At 33.4% G+C, this 21,164-nt stretch overlaps 1 protein-coding gene across 1 annotated transcript in view; it reads right to left on the bottom strand.

Moving 5' to 3' along the window:
* The window catches only part of LOC105621586 (transmembrane and TPR repeat-containing protein CG4341), a 211,074-nt gene that overhangs the window by 106,259 nt on the left and 83,651 nt on the right, over window positions 1-21,164 (bottom strand). The window contains exon 5 of the mRNA XM_012203055.1: window positions 19,536-19,650. Within this exon, the coding sequence (XP_012058445.1) occupies window positions 19,536-19,650 (115 nt within the window). The remainder of the gene's footprint in view (window positions 1-19,535; window positions 19,651-21,164) is intronic.

Below are 21,164 nucleotides of genomic sequence, written 5' to 3'. Positions count from 1 at the left end.
GAGAGAGAGAGAGAGAAAGAGCGAGAAAGGGAGATTGAGCGGCAGGATCGCCTATGTATCCGATTAGGGGAACACACGTTATTTGATCTATTATTTGATCGTTCGATTGTCTCGCAGGGTGAGTTGCGTACAGTGTATACGAGATAATATGTTCATCGACCAAATTGTCACTGATGTTTGCCATGCGGCGTTATTTCGGCCGCGAATCGAACGAACCATTGACGAGTATCGGAGAATGCATTAAGTTCTATCTCGCCCAACTTGATTTCCCGTTGGTGCGAGTATTCGCCCGTTGGGTGTGTATCGGCAATCTAGCCCTATCTTGAAATTCCCATGTTTTTTCATTGACAAGCTTGGAAAAGACATTTGCGTTTTTCGATGTGGTGTATTAACTGATTTAAAATTTCACGCGTTAGCTGATCGCTTTCATTCTGATAATAAAAAAACGTTTCAAATTTGAAAAAAATCGAATATAATAAAATATATTTACTGACTGAATATTTTAGAATTATGCTTTTTCAATAATTGTACATATTTGTATTTTAGAATTTACTTAAAAAAATAAAATAATTTTGTTTAAGTATTCAATTTCCTTTATGAAATAAAATTTTCTCATTTATTTCTTTTCCTTTATGAAATAAAAGATAATCATATTTTTCGTATGCAAATACTTTGTTGTTATATCAGAGTTATAAATTTACTTATAAATTATTATAATTCAATAATGTTACGCCAAAACCGACAAACAATTTTTTAAATTTTCTACTGCGAATACTTATCTTAAAGCTTAATAGTATTTGCGTAAATCTTCTAAAGCTCATTATCTCACGAGTCTCACGAGGGATCTGTATCAAACGATCGTATTGCGCCGCAAGTTTCACTGAATCCGGCCGTACGGGTAATCAGCTTTCTCTTGATTATGATCCAATTTCGCGACTCGAGGAAGAAGACGTCGAACTCTCGCGATTCGGCCGTGTCGTAAATTTTCGCCGCCGTTGGAAACTCGTTACACAGACGAGCGCGCACAGCGCAGCTCGGAGAAATCTTCCCCGCAGAAATTTGAAGGGTTTCAAGAAATATTATGAGGATCTTCCGGAGGGGATCGCCCTGCGTGCGTGATTCCCCGGAGTGCCATCAGCTCTCGAAAAGTTTCGTGCTGAGATCTGGCAGAATCGAGGTACACTATTTCTCCCGGCCACTATTTCTCTTACGCATACCCTTAGTATCCTTTCGTATCCAGATTACCTCTCGCCTTATATTTTTACCTCTTACCTCCCAGCTTCAGATTCATTTTTATGTATCTTCTTTTTCTCATCTCCCCCCCCCTCCCCCTCACCTCTCTCTTTTTCTTTCTCAAGGTAGCGTCGAGGGATCGGATACTATCAGTACGACGAACAACGGATACATACAGCTCTGTATTATTCACTACTCAGTCGATCCTGAGAGACGTCGGAACTCCAATAAGTGCTGTTTCTACCTTATTCTTCCTTCTTTTCGCCGTCCCATGTTTGCGAATTCACATATCCCCATTGTATTTTATTTTTTCAACTTTCGTCTCTTTATCCATTTCCGTTATCTTCTACCGTTATTCCGACTTGACGTTGTTATCGTGTTACATTATTCTTAAAAATTCAGCATTTTTTTTCCCGTCCATTGTTCCATTTGCGTATAAATTTGTTATCTTTTTTGTTTTCATTTGCCTTAGTGGCGATTTTTATATGATATAATACTTGATGATATCAGGATATCATGTAAAATTCTCTTTAGAGTGAAAATGTGAAAAGTGAAAATTTTTATATATGTATATACACATTTACGTACGTACATAAAAGTATTTTTTATTTTTCACGTTTTCGACTTAAGAAAAAAGTTACACATTACATTGATTTTCAGAAGAGAAGAAGCAACATGAAAAAAATAAAAAATATTTAAACGTACAGATTTTAATATTTTCTACAAAAGTAAAAAATTTAAGTACTAATAAAAAATTTAGGTACTATATATAATTTACATTCGTGTACATAACATTTTCCTAAACAAGATAATTAAGCTACAGTCTACGCGAGTATTACAACTGATATTATCAAATCTCACCTGATTAGTTAATTATTGTATGATAATATAGTTATATTACCGTTATCATACATTATCGCCATGGAACACACATATTCCTGAAATTATCAGAATTTATCGACTTAACGATAGATTTATATCAAATATATCGTGGGATCGTATAGTTGGGTGGTTTAAATCTTGTTATATCGTGTTTTGTTCTCATAATTACTGATTAATTATTAACAATCCCAAATTTCATTAACCCGTATTCTGCGAAATCACTTGATAAGAACTTATTAACTCACGCGAGAGTGGGAAATCACGCTTTTTTTTGCAGCGTCGTTGGAGAGCTCTTATTACACTTTCACCCACTCGAGCCGGCGTCTCTGCGCTCGTGTGTGTACCCTGCCGAGTAAGAGCTACGGCCCTTTCCTGTCCTGAAGTAGCCTCCGTTACGACCAACAAGCGCGCTGTCGTTTGCCGACTAATTAATTCATGGACTTGGTTTACCCTGACGAACCTACAGCTTCGCTTCAAGACGGTGGAGATAACTCCAGGACAGTTCGTGCCTTGTCGCTTTTAAGGTCTCTTAACGGTCCCCTTTTCGTCCCTCTCTCTTTCTCTCTCTCTCTCTCTCTCGTTCTTTATTTTCTTCTCTTTCTCTCTATGCCTCCTCCATTTCTGCTGCTATCCTTTACTTGCCGTTCCATAGCTCAACTTCACTTCCGTCGTCTTCGCTACCTCGCCTCCGGCGATGTATCCGTCTCGGTGTACATTACAGCAAGCACGGTGCGAGTGTCTTGCGTTTACATTGGACCGAGATTAAACCAAGTTTCAGCTCGATAAATTCTCCAACTTAACGGATTAATGTATCAAACTATCGCGAACGGACTGTGCGATGATTCATGGAATAGGCAAGTTCGTCGACGTTCTCAAACATTTTTCTAATTATCGACTTATCTATCTATCACTTTTTTTAAATGATAAAAATTTACTAATACTACAAAAATATCAATGCAAGCCCACGCGATAATTGATAAATAAATATATTAGTAAGTAATTGATATATTAAATTCATATATTAGTAAGTAATTGATAGATTACAGAGTTGACATGCTTATAAAAATTTTTACAATTTACAAGAAATTTATTTATTATTATAGATTTTCAATGCATTAAGATCTCTTTAAAATGATGCCAGTTGAGTATTAAATTGATTGTCAAATTTATCATTTGTAGAATTGAAGTCCGTGATGCTTGTACAGCACATTTTCAATTCCGCAAGCGATAGCATACAAAACACCTTCTGATGTGATGTTCACATGGCGATTGAAGCAGTGGGCGCATCCAGTAGCGCAACCGCTACACTAAGTAACTAAGTAGCAATTTAATGTGGTTGGATCTAAAGGTAAGTAGATACCAATCACATTCAATTGCTATTTAACCATTAAGTAAGCGGTTGCGCTACTAAATACATCGTATGTAGGAGAAGTAATTAGCTTCTATGTGCGTTTTGCGTCAAAAACGTTGTGAGTTTATAACTTTATAAAAAAAAATTTCAGAGCTGTTCTTTGCACTGATAGTCACATTTTGTCATTAGAATTAGTACTTATATATTATGAATTTTTCTTTTATTACATTTCTGAACGGAACACCCTGTAGTGGTAGCAATTTAATCCTTAACACAAGAATGAATATTTTTGTAATGTTAAAAACATATAATTTTTATTTTATTATTAGTTTATTAGAAGTTTTAAATTTTCAATTATGTAAAAAATTGCAATATTTGAACTTAGCATATATATATATATATAGTACGATAATATAGTATTATAATTAATTATATAGATAGAATAAAACTGTAAAAAAGAAGATATGAAACATAAAATTATTTCAAATCGTTATATTATTTAAAAATTCCTTATCAGTTTTATTTAGTTACGAATCAATAATCTTTCTTTTATAATTGTTACTGTTTATTTTGTATTATCTATCTTGTCCAGAGGTATAATTGACCGTACTTGTCGAGAGAAACGACGCTATCGAAAAGGTGTATCCTTAGAAAATTTTCGATTCCATACATCGATACTTTGTCTGATCGATAACTCGCTTCATCGGCTCGTAAGTTGCATTGTTTCCTGATCTTCCTGGATGCTCTCGGGAGTGGCTTTCGTTTCTGCGGTCGAAGTCGAGATTCCCTGTAGAGAAGGGTTCTTTCGACGATGTCTTCTTACCCGTACCTTCTTCGCCAATCTCTCGATGTCGATACTTGTTCCGAAGTTGAAACGTCGAGTGACCCCGGCGGTCGCTTAATCGGTCAAAGACGCAACGCGAACGCGCGCCCGGTTGTGTGGCTCTTCCGCGCTGCAGTCACGAAGAAAAATCGTCCGGTCCGCTCCGACGATCTTTCCTGCCCGTTTCGAAGTCAATAAAGCCGACAGAAGTGCGGAACTTTCCTGATCAAAGATATCGGGACGCGGCCGCTTTCGAAGATACGCGTTTTCTCTCAATTTGTACTAACAGGCGAACCTTTTTATTCGCTATTTTGACGGTTCTTCGGTACGACGATGAGATCAGAGTGGGAAGATTATTGTGACGTAATGTATAGAAAGAAATGTCATAAAGCTATCTTTAAATATTTTTTAACATAGCTTGAAATTTATATAAAGACTAACTTTGATTTTTTATTAGAGTAGAGCAGAACTAATTGTGGCATTTTTTATTCAAATTATTATAAATCTTCAATATAATAGAATAATGAAAATTGCTTTAAAACGTTGCACGTTCATCTGATTTCATACAAGATAATTAAGTAGGTTATAAGTCCTTAATATATTTCGTATAAATAAGAGTATGTATTTTCTAATAAGAAAAAAAGTATTGTTGATTATAAAGAGGCAAAGCGGTCCAATGGACTCTAACCATGGAGTATGTTGAACAACTCGAAGGATCAATAAATTGATCCATGAGAAGATAATAAAATTATATTTTATTTAAAAATTCATTTCTTCGCTTATCTGTGTTAAAAATCATCGTAATATTTTGTCATGATTCGAACGATATTTAGACAAGATTTATTGACCTTACTATGCACATCGTGTATAGGTACGATAAAAGATTTTTAAACCTATCTTTTCTTCACGATTACATTTCAAACTCATCGATATTCCAGACAGTTCGGAGCATTTTCTTCAGCCTCAAGGCTTCCAAGACGTGAACATTGCTTCCGTATCATTCTTAATGCGACGCGCAACTTGATATTCGCGCATAACTGTCTATGTGATACGTCTGGCGCGCGATAATTGCCCGCGTGGCAGTATGTTTATGTGACTTTGATGTGCCTCTAATACGTGTCTTTTCATCGTATTCAACAGCGTAGAATCGGACTGACAGGCAAATGGCTTTTGCCTGTACTCGCACATTCAGTCGATGTTTATGAGAGGCAAACGTAAATACGCCGGTAAAATTGGCGCGGCGCGCCTCTATAATCCACAAGAAAATGTGTCAGCCGGAAAAGTTGAAAACTCGCGAGGTTAAGCACAGCTATTTCAGTTAAACTTCATCTAATAGAGAAGAAAAAACGTCGGGAATCGACGTCATAGATTTCGTCGGAAACAGACAGTTATCTTCAAGTTGCAACGTTTAAAAGACGTCCAAAACTCGTTCATAAAAATCTCTCAGTCATTCGCAGATCTTTTAGATTTCTTTTAAACATCTCGGATTTTTGTGTGTTCACGAGTAAGCTTCTCTTGATAGCCTTTCTTTCGCCATGTTTCCGGAACGATAGGAAACGGGATAGTCCGGTTACAGCGCGGCGGTACCACCAATGAGGTGGTATCTGATAACACAGACGGGAGCCTGAGATAATACCTCTGTACTAACCGCCGGCACGAGCGGTTAAAGTTCAGGTAGATAGTTCAGTATGGTAAAGGTATGGTCCCCCGCATGTATGTGAAGACGGAGACAAGAGCACGAATGCATCTGGGCCTCTCGCCATTTTGCGGGAAATGTACGTAGTTTACGGGAGAATACGGCGGGGTTGAGTTTGTGTTCTTCGATTTACCTACCTCTGAGCTTACGTCGTGTCACGATTACTTTAAAGCCTACTGCACAATTGAAAAACAGGCAGGCAATAGGAACAGAAACAACAAATTTCAACTTATCAAAATCCGTAATGTGTATACTACAATAGAATACACGGTTTCTTATAAGTTCTTATAAGAAATTTGCTATTTCCTCGCTTCGTTATTTCTATTGTCTGTGCTTTTCAATTATATCTCAGGCTTTAGAATTAAGAAAATGTTAATTAATTAACCTTCCATTACTTGTGTGGGTTATCCTGCAGGATATACTTGCTTTATAAATTGGCTAAATATATGAAAGTATTTGTATACATATTATATATTGTTACATTTAACGTAAACTGTTTACATATTGGGGGGGGGGTGAAACAACCCAACGTGAATAATGTAGAATTAAAAATGTTAGTGTATAAGTATATAATAAGTATAACAGTAGTAAAGTAGAATTTATAATAAATTACAAAATTACAAAATTTATAACGTCTATTATTAAATATATATTATATTATTAAATATAATTTTCTATGTAACCCTTTAAATACGCACGGAAACTTTCTAACAAAATAACTTAAAAAAGACCTTGTTGTTTAATGGTTTTCGGAGTTATTGAATTCGATTTTGGGCCTTAGAATCTTAAAATAACTTAAATTAAAGAAAAAAATATCTGATTATCGTAAAAAAACTCGATTCTTGGTATCATTAAATTTGAATGTAGTTGAAAATATCGAATTTCAAAAGAGAAACCTCCAAACCTCCAAAACTTGCAACAATTTGGGGAAAAGAGGATCTAGTGTTACAGAACTCATAATCAGAGTTTGAAAGACAATTTGAAAATCAGTACAGTAAGTGTGTGTTTGTGTAACACTAATGAGCTTCAAATAAAATTGAAAACTTAATGTTATTTCGCAATTAAAAATTTCTAATTTTATAATCAGATTTTTTTCTATCCGCTAAATTGAATCTACTATTTTGAATTTTTTATTTTTGAGATAATTATTTGAAATATTGCGACAATAGAAAAAGATCAAAAAACTAATAATTGAATATAATAAAATTATCAGCCAAGTATTTCTTTTCAATTTATTGCGACAGACCATGAGCTCAACTTCTTTTTTACATTTCCAACTACGACTTTTCTAGATAATCCAGCCGGCGAGACTAGCATCCATTTTTCAACGAATAGATCGCAAATTCTTTTGTACGTTTCCAACGACAGTTTCTTTGATAGTCAAACAGACGTGCGAAAACATCCCCCTTTTCAACGAACCAGTTATAATTCTGCGTAACTGAACATAGCTATCACCTCGTTTCTCTCTCATGCGTAATTCTCATCTCGCCGAGCGTCTCGCTTGAGAAGCGGATTAAATTCCCTTCGTTACGGCTAAGGACGAAGTCATGCAGTAAAGATCGTAACTCGCGAAAAACTCGCACGGAGAGAAACAGACATGCAATATCACTACATACCAGACATTCGTCGTGTTCGAGGTGCATAAATGGCCGCGGGGTGACGACGGTCGCTATGCCTTCGCGCGCGGCACTGTTGCGTCTTCTGACAGTTCTGACCAGTCGGCACGGAAACTAGCTCGCATGCAAATGCGGCGAGGATGGACAATCAAAGCGCCGTCGGGACGATACATATTCAAGCGGCCGGCACGGCGCGGACAAACATCCTACCGGATACAGGCTTAAGGCTGATTCACGCTTAGCGGCACAAGTTAATGTCAATGTTTCCTTTGATGAAGATCTAATGTCGGAGTTCACTATATAGATTATCATCGGTATATAAGTAAATCGTTAACAAAATATTTCGTTATCAATAACTGAATAACATTGTTAAAATATTCTTTAATAAAGAATATTATTATATAATATGATAATATAAGTTTTTATTAAATAATATTCTAACGCGATACAAGAATATTTTCCAATAAAAAAGAATATTAGAGAAGAATGGAAATTTTTACTTACTATATGACATTTATATACCAAACTTGAAAAGGATATATCATCAGTCTAGTTTTTATGCCTTCATGATTCATCGTACAGATGGTCAGGACGAACTCCATTAATATATTTCTATCAGAGCATGAGTCAGCCTTTATATTGCTCATACGCAACGGGAGATGCGACGTATGCGCGCGAGGAACACACATTGTAGCAAGGCCGAAAGCCGGGCGAAACGGAGGAGGAGGAGGAGGAGAGGGGGGAGGAGGAGGAGGAGGAGGAGGAGGAGAATCGCGCGAATGGTCGGTTGCAGGTACAGCCTGTATACATTGCCAGGACAACGGATTCCAGGAGGTCTATGGCGGATGTGCGCGCGCGCTGCCGCGTACACGACCGACAGGGCGAAGCCCATCAATTTCCCATTCAATTCACCAGGCCCGTCTTCCGCACCCTCGCATCTACCTAACTAACCCATCCTACTCGTCTTGCAGCTCGCACAGCGACCTCGCGAGGATCGCTTTCGCGTAAGGTAGGTATTCCGTTAGCGGAATCCTCCGGCTTACGCCGCTTCACATTCTCGCGTTCAGCATTAGACGGCTATGCTGCTCGGATTCTCGCTTTGCGTTGCGTCGCTTGTGAACGCGAGCTTTGTATATTCAATGGATATACAATATAGTATTAAACGGTCATGTTTCGGATTAAATGGAGCGATACGCTAGAGTGTCCATGTATGTAGCATTTTAATTTTTTACACAGTATTGTATCGAATCTTACGTTAATGAGAGAACAAAACAGTGATTCATGGCTCGGTTTTTCATTTGCTAATTAACTTGTAGTTAGACTTATTTGATATTTCATCTAATATACTTCATCTATGATATGATGGATATCATAAATGAAAACTATTGAAAAATCAGCTTAAGTTCAATGAAGTTAATCAGCATATGAAAAACTGGATCTATAAGGATTTTAGCAGAAAAGTTAGTTATTTTTTAGAAAGAGAAAAGAAAGAAAAGGGAAAGTGGAAATCATTTAAAAATTTTTTCGAACAGTTTGATTACTTTTCCTAAAAATTATTTCGAGAGAACATTCGAGAGAACATTTTTTTTATTTTCTATATGGAGAAAATTTTTTCTTACAGTTTACCCTGAAAATATGATAGTCATGGAACAACATTGTATTGTATTTCGAAGAATTTTAATGTAAATCTCTCTTCATTAATAAAACTATATATAAAATATAAAATAAGATTGATTAATTTTACTGAAGTGTTTGATAAAAATCTTTAAAATATTGTATTGTACCACAACTATTATATTTTCAAGGTAAATTTTAAAAGAAAATTCTCTCCATGTACATACATATATGCATATGAATATAATTATGATTATCAAAAATGATAACGACACATTATTCTTTGTCAAATGCCTTTTCTACAAATGGATGTACATTAATTTTATGTAAATAAAAGTTAGATATATACTGAATAAAAAAATATTTATTGTAATAACGAACCTCATAATAATGCATAAAATCACGAATGTGGATATTTTGTTTAATTTGAATGGAACCGCAACTTCCAATAGGCTTTGAATTTTATGGTTTAAGTAAAATGTAGGGACAACTTTGTTATTATGTTCAAAGCTTTGAACTATTACGAGGTTTCAGTGTAATCTGTGTATTTCGAAAAGCTGAAATAGAAATTAGAGTGAAGCTCTTTTGATCGAAATAAAATTCTGAAAATATACTGTTTTTATAATCAATTTGTGTATATTATGTAAGATATATTTATCAATTGTTTGGTTTAATTTTATGAATGCTCGTGGCAAAGTCTATTACAATACATTATGTATTCTTGACTGAAGAAGGTTTCTGGAATCTATTCGCAACGTTTTCAATACAAGTCGACGTTAAAGTAATTCGGACTTATTAAAGTTCGAATTATTTTACATCGTACATTACGATGTTTTTAAAATCGATTGTTAATCACAAAAAAAGCAAAAAATGCAAATTTATTTTTTATCATATCTTTGATACGATAAAAAACTACAATGGAATGCAATGAAAATATGATTATTTTCATTATAGTAAAAATATTTTCTTAGCGCGCTTCAGAGGGAATTAACTGTACAGAATTAATCCATTTAGACCCGTGAAATTTTCGCCTATAATATTCATATAAATTCTTTATATAACGTAATTTTAATCTTTAAATCGTTTAACATAGTTTCATTTATTTAGTAATTATCGATTGTTGTATTCTCAAAAATGCTCCGATGAAATTCGAATTAATATAATCTCGTTTTTAACTCTTCAATGTTGAACTTTAAGGATATTTTATGTCTGCCTGGCTCCCTCCCTCCCTCTCCATTTAATCAAATCTTAATGAATAAATTATAATAATGCGATATTTATAAAATTTTTGCGCTCATTTCGTTTAGCTAAAAAAAAAAGGGGGGGGGGGGTTGTCAGTCAGCCCCTCCTTATGTATTTTATATTATTTAATATTTACGTATTAATACAATAACAACAGATTTGAAAATCTGATACACAGAATTTATGTGTTATTCATGCGCTTTTGTATTCATATAGTTTCAATTTTTGCGCTACAAAAATAGACACTTACTCCATAAGATTCCCATAAGCACTTCCCTTTGGGAGCAAACAGTCACATTCATCCCTAAGTCGCTTAAAATTGCAAAATTACGCAGATCGATAAAATTTTTATAATTTTGATAATAAATTTTGAGTTATAAATACATACATCCCTAAAAAACATAGTTATTTTTATTGTAAATTTTTATAGATAAATTTATAAATGTCTAAAAAAGATAAAATGCAATCCAACTTCCTTAATAATAAAATCTCTTTCTTAAAGTTCACAATAAAAATGTTCAGATTTTTATATATAGTCCAGAACAATTATAAAAATTTACATTTTAAAGTTTAAAACTTCACATTGTTGATGAAACGTAATTTTGCATGGTTCTTACGAAGACAAACCTAGAAATCGGTCCATTATCGAAATGATGCATTGATTGGTTCTGTACATTTACTGCAGCGATACATGTAACAAATTTTAATGTATACCTAATTATTAATATTGTTAGACGACTAAGTAGAGCGTGCTAATTTTATATCATTTATTTTTTATATATAATTTTCTTGTTTATCTAACGAGTTTCAAAATTGCGATACATACCTACTTTGTAGTCATAATTACAGCAACGAAACGAAATTGTATTTATTATGATTTATTCGTGATGATCAAAACATATTCTAGAACACACACATTTATGTTTTGCAATTTTTCGTGAAATATTTATTCTTAACTTGCACAAACATAAAATTTTTTTCATGATTATAAATTTAAAATTTATATGCACTACTGTTATTTTATATATTTTTGGATGGAAAAATCAACTCGTGAAATAATCGAGTCGTTATGCAAAATAGTGATGCGAATCAATAATTAGTCAGCCATGTATATTTTAGGTAGCATAACATGTGATTATTTCTGGATAACGTGAAATTCAACCTTTCTCTTTAAAGCGTAGAAAAACGTATTGCGATAAAGTAGCCGTATTTTCCAGCAAGCGCTCTCACAAATCGTTTTATTCCTGAAAACGAGGAGAATATGATTTATACCATTGCTCCGTCCAACGGCACAGTTACGCGGCATCGAAAAACAGACTCGACTGTAACCGCGCTATGAAAGCTGTATGAAAACACGGTCGGGCACGAATATCCCATCAACTGCGTTCATTGTCTCCGCCTGGGATACAGCGAAATGTGGCGCAATTATAATAGCAAGCTCCTTCGGTGCGACTCTTTGACTGTCATTAAAATAATCAGTTAATTAGTTGAGTTAATTTTCTTTGACGCGCTGTTCGCCATGCGATGCGTACGGAAAGCCTATTCGATGACGCATTCGTCAGAGTCTTTGACGTGGCTCTGCCCTTCCCCTTCTCTCTCTCTCTCTCTCTCTCTCTCTCTCTCTCTCTCTCATGCATCTGCATCCTCGCCGTAACCATTTCGCGCGTCAATGCGTCGCGTCATATAACAGAGCGTACTTGCTATGGTTACAAGGTACCTAAGCATCACGACGACAATTAAGCGTCGAGCGAGCGAGCGAGCGAGCGAGAGAGAGAGAGAGAGAGAGAGAGAGAGAGAGTAGAGGGGAGGGTCCTCCTTTGACTTGGTGTCAATTCCCGTCTCGAATCAACCAATTCCATTTTCCGCTGAACGACCATTGCGCCGAGAATCAACTTCCTTCTACCAGCGTTGTAACTAATTTGATTAACTATTCTAGCGACATATAATAATTTAGATAATTTACTAGCAAAATTATTATTTTAATAACTAAAAATAATTTTAAATAGTCTTTGCTATTTAATATGTATTATATATAAGCATTTTGTCTTATCTATTTTATGATTAAAGATATAAAAAATAAAAAATGTCTAAAAAAAACAATTTGCCAATCGTGTAGTCAATTTCCTTTATATGTTACATTATATATTATCTATAATACACACCACAAGCGCTGTTTTATTATATATTTGCACGATTAAGGGAAACTATGTGGCTTCGCTACAATTATTAATTATCCCGCTTACCCTGTTCGCCTGTTGTTTTGTGACGCGCTTTTTTCCCTGGTGTTTTACGCGCGCTGAGAGTCTTCGCCAGAGAGAATTATCAAACCATCACGTTGTTGTAACAATGAGAGGGCAAGGGGAAGGTGCGGTTAATTAAGTATCGACCTGCCGACAGGAGTAACAGAGTAATACATAATTACGATGTATTCTTTGGATATTCCGCTCGGGAAAAGCTTTTTGCCCCCTCACGGTTTTCCTAACACGTGGCGAAGACTAATCAATTTTCCATTCACCAGCAGCCGCTGATGGATGACTTACGATCACGTCGAGGTTTTAATAAATCAACATCCGTCGCCGTTACCCGGGCCTGCCATCAGTCTCCTTAAGATTGACCTCGGCAGAAGAGAAGCAGTAGGCACAAAATCGTCAATCGTTGCGAACAAATGAAATCGTTAAATATATCGCAAGAATCGATCTGTCATCAATCAGAATTCTCGGTTTATTTTTTTTTCAAAGTAACAAAAGATTAGATTATGCGATATATGTGCGTGCATGCGTGCGTGCGTGCGTGCGTGCGTGAGTGCGTGCGTGTGTGCGCGTGTGTGTATACAGGATGTCTCAAAATTCGCGTACAAAATTTATTTGCTAAAGGAAAAAGTTTGTTTTAGCATAAAGTATCATGTCCTGTACTCCGAATACGCGAATTTTGAGACACTCTGTATATCCTTATTTCACACACACGCGTGCGCGCGCGCTTACAAAATAATTTTATATATATATATATATATGACACAATAAGTAAAATGAGGATTTATCTGAGAAAATCACACGAAGTAGACTTTATATTTTCTTCATAGCATCCAGGTTGTAATATCCTGCGATATATCTGATCTGCTCGTAAATTTCCGCGAAAGAAAGTAAAACGGAGACGAAAACGTGGTGAGCAAGCGAACGAACACGATATATACGTCGCTTTCTTATTAACCGCTTTTTTCTTTCACAAATAATGATGGAAGGACGTAACGGAAATTTCCTGGACTATTGATTCGTATCGATAACATACGTCGGGTGATAATTGTGCATCATTGGAAGGGATAATAACCAGAAGGTGATTAAATGGCCCGTCATATTTTGCAGAGGATTCGCTTCATAAAAGAGTACACGTAAAATGGAGGAAACATATAATGAAAAGCATACGATTTATGAAATCGTGATTTTGTTTCTAAAATCTAATAACGTAGAAATATTTTCTACGTTGCTAATTAAACTATCAATTAAACATTCAGAGAAAAATATACCTAGTGATAGCAATTATAAAGTAACAAATACAAATTTTATATAAATTACAGATGTATATATCACAATTCAAAGTATTACCTAAAATATAAAAAAATTTCATAGATTATTCTATTATTATGTTGAGTATTTGTGTAAATAAAATTTGAGCACAATTCACTTATTACTTTAAAAGCTACTTAATTTTTTGTTTGTCATAATCCTTATGTAAAAAAATAAAAGTTTTTTTTGATTATACTTTAACTGATATTATACAGCCAAAACATTTTTCACGTTCATCAATATAATTCAATAAAAAAAGTTTTGCTCTATCAAGTTTCACTCGTTACAGTATTATCGCTGTAATACTTTTCTATTAATCCACTCTCAAAAATTATGTAAATTTAGGCCGAAAGGTAAGTTGAAACTCGTTGAAACTCTTAAACATAAAACTATGTAGATGTTTATGATTACTAGGCGATCGGAAAGTGTCGTGTGACATTTTCGGAATATTAAAAATTCAAAAAATGTTTTAATAATCACAACTATTTAATAAGCAAATGTTTAGGAGGTTCTTTTAATTAAAACTATTTAAAACCTGTAAATTTGCAAGATTCCGAAAACATTGCACAACACTCCTCAAACGCCTACCAAACATGGTCGTAAACATCTTCTAAAATACTACATTAAAATTTCTATTTCATAAGCAATTTAACAAATTTTTTCAAGCTTAAATGAAACATTTAATTTCAATATTAAGCGAACTTATAAACTCTCAATATAAATATAGGGGAAAATTGCCGATACTGACAGGTCTTCTAAAAAAAACTTATCTTCTTCTTATTTCTTGGAAACTAAACATTGTACTTTATTAATACCGCGAAAAAAGCATGATTTATTTAAATGATTAAAGAAGTTAAAACCCCATTTATATATTTATATATTTGTGGCTTGTTTCTATATAAAAACAACTAAAAATAAATTCTACGAATTCAAAAATAAAATTCTTATAATTTTCTTTTGCAAATTGCCTAGTTAAAATAACAGTACGTATATTATTGGCAATATTAAATAATTTAACATGTTTGTAATTTTCTAAAATTATTTTATTTTTATTTTTCTCACAGTATAATTTTAAACATAAAATCAGAACGAAACTTTTCAACGAAAATCGACCATTTATAAAACGGACTATAAGCTAACCTAATCTATATATACCGTCGCGTTATTTGTTTAAAATAGCTCTATCGAAGCTAAAAGTACTACTATGTTTACGAAAACCTTCTCTGCTTCAAAATAATGTTGCGTTATATATTTACGTTTTGCCAAACATCATAAAGTAAGTTTATAAATATCAACAAAAAATATTTTATGTCAAAGTAAAAGGATTCTATAAATTTTCATAGATTAACTTGTAGATAATTTGTATAGATGATTTCTGTAAAAAGAAAAAGAATAAGAACATTTTCTTCAGATGTCTTTTTTTGTTCAGATACTTATTTTGTTTTAGATGTTCATTTTTGCTTATCTTACGAAAAAATTATTACAAAATTCCAAACAGTATTATAAAAAACTGCTATATCATCTGAAGACATTTTCTCGTTCGTATTTATATCTTCAAAGTTTTATTTTTGGCTTTTATTTAAGAAATTAATCGAAAAACAAAGCGATATGATATTATTAACGACCTCCCTGTACTGTTTTTTAACAGGTTATAGAAATATCAAAACTAAAAATTATACTATTAAAACATCTCATTTATTTTTGCTATTATCTTTAATTAATCCTAATTTTGGGCACATCCTTTCAAGAAATCATTTTGCTGGAACAAATGAAATGAAATGAAAAATCTCATAATGCTGTGCTTTTATCCTATTCTCTATCGTATACCCATTTTCATCAATGTAGATTAATTTTTATTTTTTATTTTTTTCTAGTTCTAAGAATTAAAAAAGAATAAAAAGTAAGTTAAATCAAGATTAAAGTCGACATTGATAGAAACGGGTATCAGACGATTTTCATTTACGAGAAATTTAACTCTGCTATGTAATCTATTGGCTGTGCATATCTCTACTTACGAATACAAGGTTTAGAAGATGTTATGAGACTGTTTTGATGCACACTGAAATTTTCAAATATTTTCAAAACGATAAGAATCTTATTTTAGACCGTACATGTGAGAACACAATTAATAAATTAGAAGCCGATCAAAGCTGGATCTTTAATGCTTTTAAATAATTTCTATGCGAATTTATATACAAAATATATAGTTATTTGAATTTCGCGTCGAAATGATTTTTCGAACTTATAAACGCAATCAAACTACTATAGTAATATTACAAATTAAACTGATAAGTAATTTCATAATTTGATGCTCAATCTGGCATTCTACTACAAAGATGTTAATGTACTGAAAAATTAAAGAAATTTATTGCGAGAAATATTACCTCAGCCGGGAGTCTCAACCCGGATCTCTTGAATTCCATACGAGCATTTTAAGTCTTTAACTACCGAGGAGATTTTCAAAACATTTCTTATAAAAAATATATTATCAGTGGCAATGACATAGTCTCCGACATTATTATAGTTTTTTAAGCATTTGTAAAATGTTCAATCAACAAATATTTATCAGGTACCTGTGTTTTCAAACAGTATAATCATTAATAAAACTCTCCATAAAGAGTATAATTATTATTAAAATTCTTCATAAATAGTATAATCACATTAAAATTATTTATAAACAAATATAAACTATATATTCTATAAATAGATTGTCGACTTTGCCTCCATGTTTGAAGACAATGCCATATTTGTAGATTGTGTTCACTCACTCTCACATATATATAAATCACACGGATAATAACTAGTGTTTTCACAAGTTCACGCGATATTCACAGGACGCATACATACGCTTATGTGAGCTAAAACAAGGTCAGCCTAGAATCAGGTTCATCTCTTTCTATCATATTAAGTTAATTGAGTAGTCTGTGATATAAACACAATTTCTTAGTAACAATTTTCGCCAGAGATATAGTCACTTTTTTATTATCTGCACTGCGTGCAGATAACTCTCTTTCTCTGAGAGAAAGAGTATATTCTTGTAGAGTATATCCTACAATCTCTCACGTTGTTTTTTAAATTTCAATATCTAATTTCGAATCATAGACAGATGTATCATTAACATTTTGATGATGCTAGCAGTTTTTCGTCCTTTATCACAGGATTAGTGATAGGTAATTACATCGCGCTTCATTTCACTCCAAAAGCTGATTCTGTGAAGGCCTGGAAGGTATTACCGTCACTGCCACGAAGGGACAAACGTCGGGTGTGGCTTATCTGAACGGACGAGCGGTTTCACCGGAATTTGCTTGTAACCGCTTACAACCACAGTGCACGCTGGTTCAGTTCGTTGAAGTAGCGTGTATAGTAATTACTTAACGAAGTAAATATGATTTCACACGCTTGTATGTATATTCCGGAAATATTTTTTAAATTACTTAAGTAAAGATATAAATAATAGATAATATAAATAATAAATATGTAATTGTACCAAGCTACATATAAAGTATCACACACTCCACGAAAAATATTATGAAATAGAAAATCTAAAACTTTTTGTCAAAAAAATAAAAATCCAACACAAAATACAACTAATCGGAAATAGTCCATAACGATCGAAACTGGATTTTTGGTGCTTAAATAAATTCGGTATGAATTTTATATATTACGTATGTAATCTTTTAAACTGTGCGTCGAAATGATTTTTCGATCTTCTGAAACGCAAACTCCACTGAATTATTACTATCGTAATATCACAGTATAATATCACAAGTTAAATTGACTAGCAATTTAACAATTCGATGCTCGTGAGCATCATAGAACGATCTTAATAATGCTGAATGATATATTAAAATCTGTAAATAATTTTATTGTGAAAAATATTACCTCTACCGGGCATATTTGCGCATGAATTTATTAACTTATCTTGATCCTAATATATCGTGGCAGCGATTAAGAATGTTTTAACTGGACAATATCAGCTAAAGGAATCAGTTATTTGCTACATATCCGGTATTATATTTCTAAAAAATATATCAGTGTCAATAAAAGTTTTCAGGTATTCATACCATTATATACATCATTTCAATATAAAGTTTCGGCCAAATATATTGCCAAAAATCAGATTTCCAATGCATCTCTAGTTGTAAAATTAAATTTCTTTAGTATAAAGAATTAGTTTACAATTTTAAGGGAAAAATAAAGTAAATTAGTAAATTAAATATGTGTAATATTATGATGTATGTACCATATATGCTAGTAATTAATAAAAAATTAATAATATAAAACAAGTTTAATAGACCCACCATTTTATTCTCTTCCCCTTCCCCCCCTCCCCCTTTCCGAGTTCAAAAATCTCAATTCTAATTTGTCCGCGCCTATAAACAATATCCTGATTATGCCCTGTATATATGTATTATTATATATTATGTATTATTATATATTAATATAATAAAAGATATAAGATAGATACGAGAAGATTATTCTATTACTTAATTTCACACCAAAATCACTTCATTTCTAATCACCATAATGCATTATCGATTAATACGCTGCTTCCTATCGATTGTTCAATTTAGCCGGCAGGAGTGCCATACTAACAATAAGACGTCCATGGATGCATAATGGGGCAAGTACGTGGCACATACTATCCGCTACGTAGCCGGCTTATCAGAAGCGTGCAGAGGGTAGGCAGGCTTATCGACTCAACGGCTTGACAGGCTTCCACGTCCTTTCCCACCTTCAGTAGGTGGAGCGTCGAAAGATGATGAGCACCGATCGAAGGACTTTCAGCCGTTCTCTCAGGGCCATTCTTGCTAAGCCTTGTACGAAGTCGTTGATGCGTCATGAGAAAGGCGATAGCACGGTCGTGGGATCACGCTGACCGATATTATGTGCTTAAGAAGCTCGTGGCCGTTCCCCGATATGACTACAACGGTAAACAGAGCTTTCCCACCGGACCCTCTCTTTCCAGATCGGCTTAGCGCGAGCAAATATATTTCGCATCGCGGCGGATCAGAAAAATCAGAGAGGAATTAATCGGTCAAATATGGAGATCGGTTGGTAATCTTCTTACCGACATTCGTGCTTCATTGAATCGTACTTAGCGGACTACTTTAGACGAATATACTGCTTATAAAAAGAGGTTTAAGAGACGAATCTACTCCCTTATAGAGACGTATCTACATTGAAGCTAATATAGCTTTCAACTTCCAATACCGCGAGAAAAGATTTCTTAAAACACTTTTTCGTTTAAAAATTTCTTGGAAACTTTTTAAAAATAAATTTTATACGGAATATAAACAAATATTCTTTTGCAATTTTTTCGTTTGACAGATTCGAAAAATTATTGTTTATTACACTATTTATTAAATTATTATATATCAAGCTTCCTTAGCTTATTATTTTGATGCCTGTATCTAATGACAGAATACGATTCATCATACGATGTATCATGTATGTCATTGTACAAATGTAGACACGCACAAGAAGAATATGGATTGAATTAGAGTGTGGTACTTACAAATTATAGTGCACATCTGCCATGTTCGGTCGATAGCGAAGAGCTTGAACGAACGCTTCTTCCGCTTCGGTTACTCGCCCCTGCTCGCTGAGAATGCTGCCCAAATTTCCATAAGCTAGAATCAATGTAAAAAACATTTATTAGATTTTTTTTAACATTTCGTAAAATATTGGCAAAATATCAAATATAAAAGGACTTAAATCGACTATTTGAACCCGTTCGCACAAAAAGATAATAAGATGATAAACATGACAAATTTATGGGAGAAATTTTTGAGAAATGTAAAAAAAATGGAAGATTAAGGATGATAATAGTGAAATACAATAATAGTGGTGTCTGTATAGGAATCTGATGGCAGCAAGCTAATTATTAACGGATGGCACGATGCACAGGTGCGAAATACGTCTTACGCTTTCGGTGTTAATTATTATCCTAGCGGCAATTACTTGAGAATTATCACGATCAAGATACGCCCGCCCATCATTTCTCTGCTTACGTGCTCGCTTGTAGTTGAATATTCAACTTGTTAAATGATCAGCAGGAAGTACCCCAAGAACATAGTTACATGTTGCGCGCACGCACACTACGTCTATATATTGTACATCACCTCTCAGACATAAAGGTTAATATTTTCATAGTTATTATACTTCCAGCGCTATTATGCAATATTTGAGAAGTGCAGTTTGCACAGAACACTTTGCCACTTGAGTGATATTAATTCTGGCTAATCCAAAGCATGTAAAATATAACACTATTTCATAATGGAATTAAGCAACTGCGATATAATACGTATCGAATATTGTTGTGTTTGAAATTTAATTTATAATTTTATCAGATAAATTTTTCGACGATTAACTTTAATATTTATACACTCTCCTTTCTGATTTTATTACTTGAATTATATGCAAAGTAATAATTTAACATAAAGATTGTTAAAATGTATTTTAAAAAGTAATTTTTATAAGTAAGTAATAAGTAATAATTTATAACATTAAAAATTATAATATGGATAGAAAGATATTCGTAAAAAAATCAAAGAATATTTTCGTATTCGGAATCTTTCCTGGCTAATAAACAAAATAAATGGATATATAACAGTATTTTATAGAGATAGCATTTAGAAAATAATTTTTTACAATTAAAAATGTTGATTAATTAAAATAACAGAAATATTCAAATATATATTTTAAATCTCATTGAGATTCTTTCTTATACGTGCACTCAGTTACAAATGATACATTATCGTGGTGCAATCAGTGGAAATCGCAGTTAGCCGAGGGAAACGGTACTGAAGATATATATATATGTATGTATGTATGTATGTATGTATGTATGTATGTATGTATGTATGTATGTATGTATGTATGTATGTATGTATGTATGTATGTATGTATGTATGTATGTATGTATGTATGTATGTATGTATGTATGTATGTATGTATGTATGTATGTATGTATGTATGTATGTATGTATGTATGTATGTATGTATGTATGTATGTATGTATGTATGTATGTATGTATGTATGTATGTATGTATGTATGTATGTATGTATGTATGTATGGTATGTATGTATGATGTATTGTATAGTATAGTTCGTAAGGTCGTACGGTACGTACGGTACGTACGT

Source organism: Atta cephalotes (genome assembly GCF_000143395.1).
Source record: "Atta cephalotes unplaced genomic scaffold scaffold00034, whole genome shotgun sequence".
Lineage (NCBI taxonomy): Eukaryota > Metazoa > Arthropoda > Insecta > Hymenoptera > Formicidae > Atta > Atta cephalotes.
The sequence above is the reverse complement of the archived record's forward strand: the minus strand, read 5'-3'. Positions and strand labels throughout refer to the sequence as shown.